Source organism: Pogona vitticeps, chromosome 6 (genome assembly GCF_051106095.1).
Source record: "Pogona vitticeps strain Pit_001003342236 chromosome 6, PviZW2.1, whole genome shotgun sequence".
NCBI lineage: Eukaryota > Metazoa > Chordata > Lepidosauria > Squamata > Agamidae > Pogona > Pogona vitticeps.
The window spans coordinates 107,567,994-107,579,209 of NC_135788.1; the positions used below are offsets into that span (position 1 = coordinate 107,567,994).

Sequence of the window (11,216 nt, forward strand, 5' to 3'; positions counted from 1 at the left end):
TGTGTTAGTCTGTCCCCCACCCCGTGCTATTCTTTAAAGCGTGTCTAAGCATGTTTTCTCTCAGAATACACATTTTGACAGGGTTTTTTTAAACCAGGCTGGGAAATACGGGAATTTTAGTGCCAAAATGTAATGGAGTAGAAGTTGGAATGTCAGGAAGCTGTCACTAGAAACCCCATAGCACCTGAATAGGGTGCAATTTGGAAGAAACGCAGGTTCCCTGGAATTCTCTTGAAAAAACAGGGGAGTCTAAGAACAAGAGGATGCTCATTTGATGTTTCATATGTCTTTCCTCCATCTTGTCAGAAATTCAAAACACCCTGGCGCAAGTTCTTCACAAGCATGCCTGTTTATGCCATCATTGTGGCCAACTTTTGTCGGAGCTGGACGTTCTATTTGCTCTTAATTAGCCAGCCGGCCTATTTTGAAGAAGTCTTTGGCTTTGAAATCAGTAAGGTGAGAAACGGGACTTTACGGTGAGTGGGTGCTCAAATGGCTTTGGACCAAGAAACGAGCGGTGTGCATCCATATTGTGTATTGCACTGTGCCTGGACAGATTTGTGGGAAATATAAGTGCCTCATAAACGGTAGGTGTAGAGTGTTCATCTGTTTGGTCAAAGAGTAAGAAATATGTTTTTAAAGTGCGGCTCAAAAAGTGGAATAGACTAGTAGACAGCAGAAACCTAAATGCGGAGGTTTAGACTTTAAATAAGAAGAAAAAGTAAAATCTTACTAATGGGCAGAACCTTGTATCAACATTCCAAAAACTTAAACAAAGTAGAATGAAGAACTTGTGGGGAGTGGATGTTATGCCTATAACTAGGAAAATAAGATAGTTACATCAGGCAACATATGCTGGGGAGCAAGCAAGCAGCCGTCATTCTTTCTGGTTTTTATACACATGGGATTGAGGTACGTGTCCTCTGCTTCAGGCATCAAAGTAACCAGGGTCAGCCCTGATATATAGACCTGGCACTCTCCTTTGGTATACAGAAGACAGAGGTGGCCTAAAATGCTTTCTATCAGCTTTGTCAGGCTCACCTTGCTGGTACTATTATTATTGTTACTTGTTGTTGTTGTTGTTTAGTCGTTTAGTCATGTCCGACTCTTCGTGACCCCATGAACCAGAGCACGCCAGGCCCTCCTGTTTTCCACTGCCTCCCAGAGTTTGGTCAAAGTCATGTTGATTGCTTCTTAACACTACTGTTGGTACTACACTGAAGGTGCAACTACATGGTGATGGAAATGCAAATTCACTCACTTTCACTCACTGTGAAGTTGCACGAGCGAATTTGGATCTAAATAGTAGAACAAAGAGATGGAAGGAAAGTCTTGCTTGCAGCCTGCTTGCAATTCTGCCTGTTGCCCTGCAGGTAGCACTCTTATGAAGAACTGCCTTAACAAGCTGTGATAAAAGCTTTCATTCTGCTCAATTTTCTCATCTTGTTAGCTTAAAAAAGGAGAAAACGCTTAACTATGGAAAAAAAGCTCAATTTTTAGCTGTAAAACAAAACAAAAAACAGAACAGAAAAAAACCCAGGAGTCTTGATCATGAAGGGGAAACCATAAAAATGAAGAGTCTTGCCTATAGAAAGAGACTTTGCAGAATAGCGAGGGAGGGGGGCAGATTGTTCTCCCTCACAAAGTGAGAGGGAAGGTGCTCCAGCAAAGCACAACTTTGTGCGTCTCTGTGTGGGACTCATCCTCCCTTTTCTGCATCGGTTCAAGCAAGCATATATCTGAAATGAAGTGAATGGATCCATCAAAGTAGAAGCTCTAGTGGCGGGCGGGGGGGCGCGCGAGAGAGACTATGGATTTCAGAGGGAGAGACTCCAGGCTGATTCACATTTCCCTTTGCATTGTGTGATCAATGGGGAAAATGTGAATCAGTCTGCCCCAGACCCACAGTATTTCCCTGCACTTTTTATCAATGTGGCCGCTCCCTAAGTCTATTGCGCTTAACTATGACTGTTACCACACTTACTACTCCTGCTCTTATTGTTGTTACTAATACCACTCTTACTATTACTTCTGTCATTAGGAACATCCTTTTTGGAAGCGGATTTGTTTAAAGTAATTATATAAAAGTTTAAACATACGTTGAAACAAATAAAAGGGGTGAAACCATGCTTATCTCTCCTATGGTTTCTTTCTTGAACAGTGACAGATGGATTTGCTATATGGTTTTCAAGAATTGCCTATAACTCGATGCTACTAAATTTCTTTCTATCATCTTGCCTACAGGTGGGTATGCTTTCAGCTTTGCCCCACCTGGTCATGACCATCATTGTACCCATCGGAGGCCAAATTGCTGACTTCCTGCGATCACGGAGGCTCATGACCACCACAAATGTCCGCAAAATGATGAACTGTGGAGGTAAGGTGGGGGGTAGGTCAGGGCAAAGGTCTTGGGCTGAGTCAGGTTCCAGAAATCAGCATGAGCAAAACGAACACACCTACCTCACCTTTTAAAACAGAGGTGGAGCTCATCCTAATATCTACCAGCCCTAGCCAGCATGGCTGATAGTCAAGGATGATGGAGGTTGTAGTATAAAGTCATTTTCCTGTTGCAAATGCCTTGAATTCACTTATATTTTAGGTTGGTTACCAAATGCAGATACACCCTTAATTCACATCAGCCTTAAGATGTGATCAGATGGGCAGTCTGCTGTGGGGACAGTGTGGTTTGCTCCTTTTTTCCAGGAATCAAATCATGTCATTGGTAGAGCAAACCAGCTGTCCCCAGAGTGTTCCTATCCACATCCTTCTGGGTCTTTTTTTGGTATGGGTCGGTTTGCTCCATGTTGTTTCATTTCCAGCATGTACCGTCTCTGGGATCATCTCTAGATGGGCGCCCCTCCTATCAGTGTTTTGGGGGGCTGACTCTCACCACAAAGAGTGTGGTCCACAGCTTAGGGGTCCATCTTAACCCAGCGCCTACCATGGAGTCCCAGGTAGTGTCTGGTGGTCCATACCACCTGTGGTGCCCAAGCCTCCCTAAGGAGCGCTTAGCACTCGATCAGAGAGTTCAACAGACCACTTACCTACCACCTTTGTGCTGAGGCAAGTCCCAAGACCTCAGCAGTGCATAGTGTAAGCCCCTTGAGCAAGTCTGACCTTAAAAGAACACTTTACTTTTACCTAGTACTTTGCAAGTACAGGCACATGGGCTTTGTGATTCCTTAGAACTCACAACAGCTCAGTTAGGTAAGACTCTTAAACATAGCTAGTTTGTGGCCCTCTCCACCTCCTGGATTTAGCCAGACCCTGCTGTTCAAGAGACCAGTCCTTTTGTAAGAATTTTTAAAATTATGTTTTATTAGAAAAATAGAGTTTTATAGTATCAGTTTATATTGCTCAAGCTTGAGCATAAAGAACATATTCGAAGATTGTTACAGTTAAACAAAATAACTAATCCCCATTAAAATAAAAAACACTACTAAGCTGGGCTAAGGTGGGCTAGCCCCACCTCCTTCTTTCTCTTTACTTACATTCTTTCTCCTTCAAGCTATATGCTCAAACCATCAAGTTCTTTTTCTCTCCCATCATCATAGAATCAAACCGCTCCCACATAACCCATTGTCCATTTTCTACATTCTCTAACTCTTCCCTTCTTCTTGACACTTCGTGGCTATTAACCAATTAGCCTCAAGGGGCTGTAACACCTTCCTCTGCCCTCAATTCCCATGAAAGTCCAGGTGTTTTATCTCTTCTCCAATTAGCTCAGAATGCTGAGTCTTTCATGGGCCTCTTTGTCTGACCTTCAGCTTTATCTCGAACCACGCTATACCAGTCTTCAGAAAAACACTCTCATAGCACTTAGATAAACACTTTCCAATGTCTCTCACATCATCTCCACACAGAACCTATCTGACTCCATCTTACATTTCTCTGACTACATATCCCACACTGCTTCAACTCCATCGCACACCGCCCCTTAAATTTCAAAAATACAAGGTTACATATGAGCCTGCATTTTTGACTAAACAAAAGCTAGGTTACATACTTTGGCCTAGTAATTTCACTAACTCTGTGTTAAAGTTATACAATGAAATAAATGGCAATTTTTAATTATGCATTTTAACTAGCAAGCATGGGGTAGAGAAAGTTCTATCAGCAGCAACTGAATATAGAATTCTGGAGTTAAGCACTTCTAGAAGTCTGGAAAATAGAAAACAGTCATGTTAGTAGTAAAACAGAATTACACTCTGGTTATGCTCAGGAACCATTGAATCAGAGAACATTTCTTCAGCCATCTGCCACATCTGAAATTCCACAATGCATCCTGGACAGGCTGTCTGCGACAACATTCAGCTTCCCAGGAGTGTGCTGAAACTCAAAATCAAAATCCTGTAAAGTTAAACTCCAACGCAACAACTTTTAGTTACGAGATCTCATATTTTGTAACCAGACTAATGCATGATGGTCAGTCTGCAGAATAAACCTGTGCCCCATAGGTAAGGGCATAAATGCTGATGTGTCCAGACAACAGAATAGGGTGCTTTTTCAGGTACAGAATAACTTCTTTCATGGGTCAATAACTTCTTACTGAAATAAGAAATAGGATAACAAATCCCAACATCCCCTTCTTGCAACAACACAGCTCCTAATCCCCAATCAGCAGCATCAGTCTGAAAGATAAAAGGCCTGTCAAAATCAGGTGATTTCAAAATAGGAGCAGAAACAATTTTTGCTTTCAAAGCATCAAAGGCTCTCTGACACTCCTGTGTCCAGTCACAAACAAAACAGGCAATTTGAAGGTCATAGTAGGTGAAAGTAAATCCTGCTGTGACAGTCACACACAATCAGCACTAAAGGTTTTCTGTTTATTATTTCATCTGTAATGTCTGTTTCTGACCCACACCCAATCCCAGGGCTCTCTCAACTTAGAATGATAGTATTTCCCAAAGGCCACATCTTTATTTAACCTTATGCCCTCCAGATGTTTGGGGTACCACTCCTATGAGCCCAGCAAGCAAAAGGTATGAATGAAATTCCAGCACATCACACCTGAAGAGCACCAGTTTGTACAGTTTGTATAGTGGACTATAGGAAAAAAAGAGCAGACATTCAGCCACTGTATATAGATGGAGTTTGTGTGGAACAGGTGGTTGAATGTAAGTTTCTTGGGACCATCATAACAAATGACCTGACTTGGAGTGCAAACACCGCTGCGTTAATCAGGAAGGCGCAACAACGGTTGTATTTTCTAAGGATTCTTAGAAAACAACAATTGACTGAGAGTTTGTTAACCACCTTTTATCGGAGTTTGATTGAGAGCATATTATCCTACTGTCTTTGTGTATGGTTTACGAGCTGCACAGTGGCAGAGAAAAAGGCAATTCAAAGGGTGATTAAGACGGCCCAAAACATCATTGGCTGTTCACTCCTCTCTTTGGAAGAATTGTATCAGAACAGATGTAAGAGGAAGATATCTAACATACTGAAAGACTCCTCTCATCCGGGACATCAGCTTTTTAAATTATTACCATCGAGAAGGAGATTCAGGGTATTGAAAGCAAGGACAAGTAGATTCAAGAACAGCTTCTACCCAAGTGCAGTATTGAGTTTAAATGCAGGGTCATAAGTTTTTGGTGGAATTTTAATTGCTGGGAGAAACAGGGTATCTATATTTGTATGGTGAGTGTTGTGTATATTTTAACTTTTTTTTGTAGTGGTGTTGTCCAGTTTTACCTTGGGGAAGAGCACCTCATTTCGTTGCACCCACTTGTGAGTGCAATGACAAATAAATTTCTTATGTCTTAAGCAGAAGCTATTTCCTGCCTCTTCTTACTCCAAACACTTTTAGCCAATGATTTGGGTTGTGTATTTTTATTTTCCTTTGTTCATTTGTTAAACCTTTATCCTGAGTGCATCTGAGTTCTGAGGACAGCTTCTGCTAAAAAAAAAATTAAAATAGCATACTCCGCAGTCAGATCGAACAATAGCACACCACACAGTAAAGCAGCAAATATAAGCACAATCAATAAAACACCACAAATTAATAAAACTCAGCTTCCAGAATGGCTTAAAAGGTTTTAAAAGCTTCCCTAAAAAAGAAGAAAGCCCTTTGCCTGATGGATGACACATAAAATACTTTGTAGATACTGAGAATTGAATCTGTAGCTTTTGCACATGTGCCCTGCTGGTGGTGTATAGCCCCAAACTGACACCACTCTTCCTGTTCCATTAGCAAATGGCAAGAATGTGAAAAGTTGCCATTTACTGGATATGTTCCCACATCACAGTAAACCATGGTTTGTGTCAAGCATAGTTTGTTGCTTAAGTCATTGCATAGCAGTTGAACAAACAAATATTTTGTGTTCCCTGTTTTTGTTTGTTTATTTCCATCTCCTCCTTTGGCAGCTGTTCACAGGTGGGCAGCTGGGAGGAAAAAAAAACCTAGTCACAAGCCACTATATGGCTTCAGAGATCAGAACAAACCATGATTTGAACAAATGTTTATAAGGCAGCTGCATCCATGTATTTGCATTGAGAATTTTGTGGCTAATTACCAATGTATGGCTTGTTTCCAAAAGTGGATTCTCTTCCTCTCCCCCAAGCCCTAAAAAGACAGATTTCATCAAATAATTCCATGACTTGTCATGGTATGGTATCTGGGTCAGACCACTCATTCTGCTAGCATTTTCTTGTTAACATTGTCTGGAAGCAGCTCCCTTGGTAGACATGAGATTTCTGGAATTCATGAACTACACCTTCCAGAACGCTGCAGGAATTCCTCCAGCCAGACATTTGGAGGCTTCAGCAAAAATAAACTCAAACCAATTTAATTATTTTTTTCATCTGAAGTCACTTTCAACTGAGAAATTATGAAACATGATGAAGAACGGCAAGGCATTATGGGTCTGGTAGTGTCCCTAACAAATGTTCCATCCAGCATGCCTGTTAGGAAATTACCAGACCTATAATGCCTTGTAATTCACAAAGAGCATAGACTTATCTAGTCTCTTCCTTTTTATTTATCATGTCTGAGAGAAACCATTATTTCTCAGATGAAAATAATTACAGATTGGAAAATACTGGGATTGTTTGTTTATTTGTTTGTTTGTTTGTTTATGCGAATTCCTGCAGACTTTTGGGGGTGTAGTCTGAAAAAAAAGCAAGGATCCCACGTCTATTACCCCGAGCTGACAGTGTTTTGCCCTGGTTCTATTTGGAAATGGCAGGGAGTGAGTCTACAATTTTCTACATGCAAACTATGATTTCTCCTACTGAGGTAGAAACGCTCTTCAGCTTTACACAGAAATACATGTATATTTAATGTATGCCATGCTCTAGTTCTTTAGCAGTGTAAAACAGACATAGTGGAGGTCATGCGCCAGAAATGAACTTTTAGGCAGGGTGAGGCAGATGCCTCAGGGAGCAAATGTAGGGGTCCCTTGACAGGCCAGGAAACTATTCTTCAATGTCTTGTTTTATTTTCACTGTCAGAGAAAGGCTGGTGGGATTTTCTACCTCAGGGGCCTGAATGATTCAGCTGGCTTCAAGTTCTATGAACCCTGACCTGTACATTTGCCATTTTACCTCAAGCAACAAAATATCTGAGGCCAACCCTGTGTGTCTGCATACCCAATGTCCCTTTGTCTCTCTTGGCAGGGTTTGGTATGGAAGCCACGCTACTCTTAGTGGTGGGCTATTCTCACAGCAAAGGTGTCGCCATTTCTTTCCTAGTTCTGGCTGTGGGTTTCAGCGGCTTTGCTATTTCAGGTAAGCTCTCCTCTAATAGTTTAGGAACAAGGTCTTCCTAGAGCAGTGTCTCCAGTAAATCACAGAGTGAGGACTGCACCATATGGCATACCAGGCTTCCTAGTTGGCCTGATCCAGCCCACTCCAAAATAGGAGTGCAGTCAAGCCCTTGGCTGAATGCATGAGGATTCAAAGCCAGATTTTTAAAAATTCTCCTCTCAGAGCCCTTGGCCTGGGTGGACCTCCAACAAATTTTGACTTTGGCCACATTTGTATTCCACATGTTCATTTCATCTCAAATATGAATAAATTTACACATTTGGGTAAATTCTTATTTTAAAGGAAAAAGGTAAATGAAGTCTGGTCCATCCCTACAGAAAAGCATTTGACATGGTGCGGCTAAAAAATATTGTAAATATTGTAAAATAAATAAAAGTCCTTCACTGAATTACAGCTCTCAGAATTTTCCAGTCAGCAGTGCCAGCCGTGATGGCTGGGGATTCTGGGTGCTGTACTCCAAAGAAGTAACAAAATTCTTATCTTGTAATCTGGAATTTTTTGGAAGAGTGAGGCTAAGAAGCCAATATGTCATGGATGCGGCACCCAGGAACAGAACTTGTGAAAGGGGCTTATTTTTGGCTACAACCCCAGAGTGCCCCAGTTAGCAACACCAATAAAATCTATGGTGTGTATATGACCACTGCATCTGGGGTTGTGTGTGACATGAATTCCTTTTTACCTGCTCCCACTTCCAGGATTTAATGTGAATCACTTAGACATCGCTCCCCGATATGCCAGTATTCTGATGGGGATCTCTAATGGCGTAGGAACCTTGTCAGGCATGGTGTGCCCGCTTATCGTTGGAGCGATGACCAAACACAAGGTAGGAAAGAGAAACTCCTGGAAGGGAGGGAATTATTGTCCTGATCTCTCCATCTCTCTCTGTCCCCTTCTCCAGTTCTCTGAGTACTATTTCTTGTATAAGTAAAATACTGTAGTATCTTCTGTATTTGAATATTGAGGCACCTACAAGCATGGGGGACACCCAAAGTACAAGGTGCGGCAATAAAAACCACTCAGATTTCGCTTAGCTATTGCTCCAACACTAGTGAAGTGGGGCGGGTCGAAGTGGCTCTGCTGTCGAACCTGTGGCCCGGAAATTTTCAACCCATAGCACTATGGTCTCTTGGTCCAGAACAGAAGCATATTGACCAAGTTCAGCTTAGACACAAAAAGCTCTCTGCGTCGCAATAACAGATTACAGTAGTTGTTTTTCATAAATGTTTCAGTGAAAAACACATGGCGCATACTCATCCAAGTCACGGTGCCAACTAAAAACATTAAGGCATATGCTACCAAAAGATCTACCCCCATTATGAGCCACCCCACTTCACTAACGCTGGCTCAATAGCTGAGTGAAATGCAGGTTTTTTTCTTTTTGGCTGCACCCTGTATAAACGCTATAGAAAATAAGGAGGAATAGATCAAAACAGCCTAACGAGCCTGCTCAACGGGTATGGAGTGGTAGCTGGCTGAAGCAGGTATGAGTGGATGAAGTGGAATGGAGGACCACAGAAATGGACGTATGAGGTTGTAATTACCATTTATTTTGTGTTTGATGACTGTGGCTTATATGGCCCTTTCCTCCCACCCCCACCTCTCTCTGTGTAAGGGCAGCTACGATTCCCATCACCAAAAGCATGTAATGCTGACAGCCTCATACTGAAGTGTTGCTAAAGCTGTTTAGAAATGAGAGGTAGTCTAGGAATACAGGACAGGCCCTGCTCTCACAATTACACTGAAGGTCAAAATATAACCCAGCCTCGCCTTTTGCTTTGTTTATTGAGAGATACACTGCCTTGATACATGGAGGGTCCATTGACTGTCAAAGCCAATCGTGTTTTCTTTCTCTAAAGAGGCTTTCCTTGTAGAGTGCAAGTGATTCTATGTTCTCGGTACAATATTCCATTTTTGGGCTGGCATTTCAGCTCAAAGTGGTTATTGATTGAATTTGTTCCCCCTCAGATTTCTGATTTTATTCCAGCCAGTATCCTCTGTGTCCTGTAGAGTTCACGCTTGCCAGTCTACACTTCTCTTTCTCTAAATTTCATATTGAAGGATAAGTATATCCCATTGATTATAGCTGTTTCTGACATTCCCTCTGTAACAGTCTGCATTCTCATCTAATACCAGGCACTGGCCTCTATTTATATATTTATTATATTTATTTAATAGTTACTATATATTAGGTGGATCCAACTGCATCAAACTGTGGCCATATGGAACACTCCTGTTTAGGGTTTAAGCTAACCAGACAGATCCTTCCCTTCAGATATTCTATGTTCTGCAGTCACTGTAAATGCCCAGTTCCCATGTAAATCTTTTCTGTCTCAAACACCTGAATAGGTTTCGTCAGGTGCATGGGTGATGCCATTTGGGCTGTATAATGATCAGCATACTGAAAAATGGGCTCATTATTAGGCAAATGTTAGTTTATTAAAGTGTTTCTGGAGAACGAATAATAGAATAATTGAGTTGGAAAGGGCTTACAGTATAAGGCCATCATGTCTGACCCGGCTGCTCAATGCAAGAATTCAAATCAAAGCAGATCAGACAGATGGCTATCCAATTTTCTCTTGAATGCCTCCAGCATTGAGGGCTTACCACCTCCTGAGGTAATTGGTTCCATTGTCGTACTGCTCTAACAGTTAAGAAGTTTTTCCTGATATTCAGCCTAAATGTAACTTGAGCCCATTATTACACTATTATTACATGTCCTGCAATCTGATCCTGTCCCTCCTCTGTGTGATAATCTTCCAAGTACAGTATTTGAAAAATGCTATCATATCTCCCTTCAGTCTTCTTTTCTCAAGGCTAAACGCGCCCTGAGAATCCTAAGCATGCTAGACAGCCCCCTGATCATCCATGTTGCCCTCCTCTGAACTTGCTTTGGATTAAATGGATAAGCATCCTAGAGCAAGGGGAAAAAATGAAATGTTTTCTTGGCCTTTCCCCAGTCTGTGAACTATGGAATTGTAGAAGAAATCTCCACAATACTCTTGCCTGATCTACACAAGCCAATAATTAGGCTTTTAATGGGATGGATCAGGGCCCCTAGACTACTTTTCTTAACAAAAGTTCTCAATACAGATGTAAATCCTAGCTTGATGTGTTCTCAAATGAGAGAATACAGTACCTCATTTTAAAAATTCCTTGTCTGTGAGATAGCAAGGTCTTTAATGTCAGCTTTGATGAGAGATTTTTTTTCATTTGCTGGAACTATTTTTGCATAATTGGCACAGACATTGCCTAGGCCAGAGGTTCCCAACTTTGAGTCACCCATATATTCTTGGACTGCAATTCCCAGAAACCTTCACTACCAGCTATGCTGGCTGGGGTTTCTGGGAGTTGCAGTCCAGGAACACCTCAGTGATCCAAAGCTGGGAGCCACTGGCCTAGAGTATGCCACTAAACTACGATATTGGAAGGATATTTGTATCCTTTTAATA

General features: G+C 41.6%; 1 protein-coding gene across 1 annotated transcript in view; it reads left to right on the forward strand.

Annotated features, from left to right (window-relative positions):
- SLC17A7 (solute carrier family 17 member 7) overlaps window positions 1-11,216 on the forward strand; it is a 58,300-nt gene that overhangs the window by 42,423 nt on the left and 4,661 nt on the right. Inside the window, exons 8-11 of the mRNA XM_020792899.3 lie at window positions 307-456; window positions 2,245-2,377; window positions 7,618-7,728; window positions 8,463-8,590. Coding sequence (XP_020648558.3) covers window positions 307-456; window positions 2,245-2,377; window positions 7,618-7,728; window positions 8,463-8,590 — 522 coding nt within the window. The remainder of the gene's footprint in view (window positions 1-306; window positions 457-2,244; window positions 2,378-7,617; window positions 7,729-8,462; window positions 8,591-11,216) is intronic.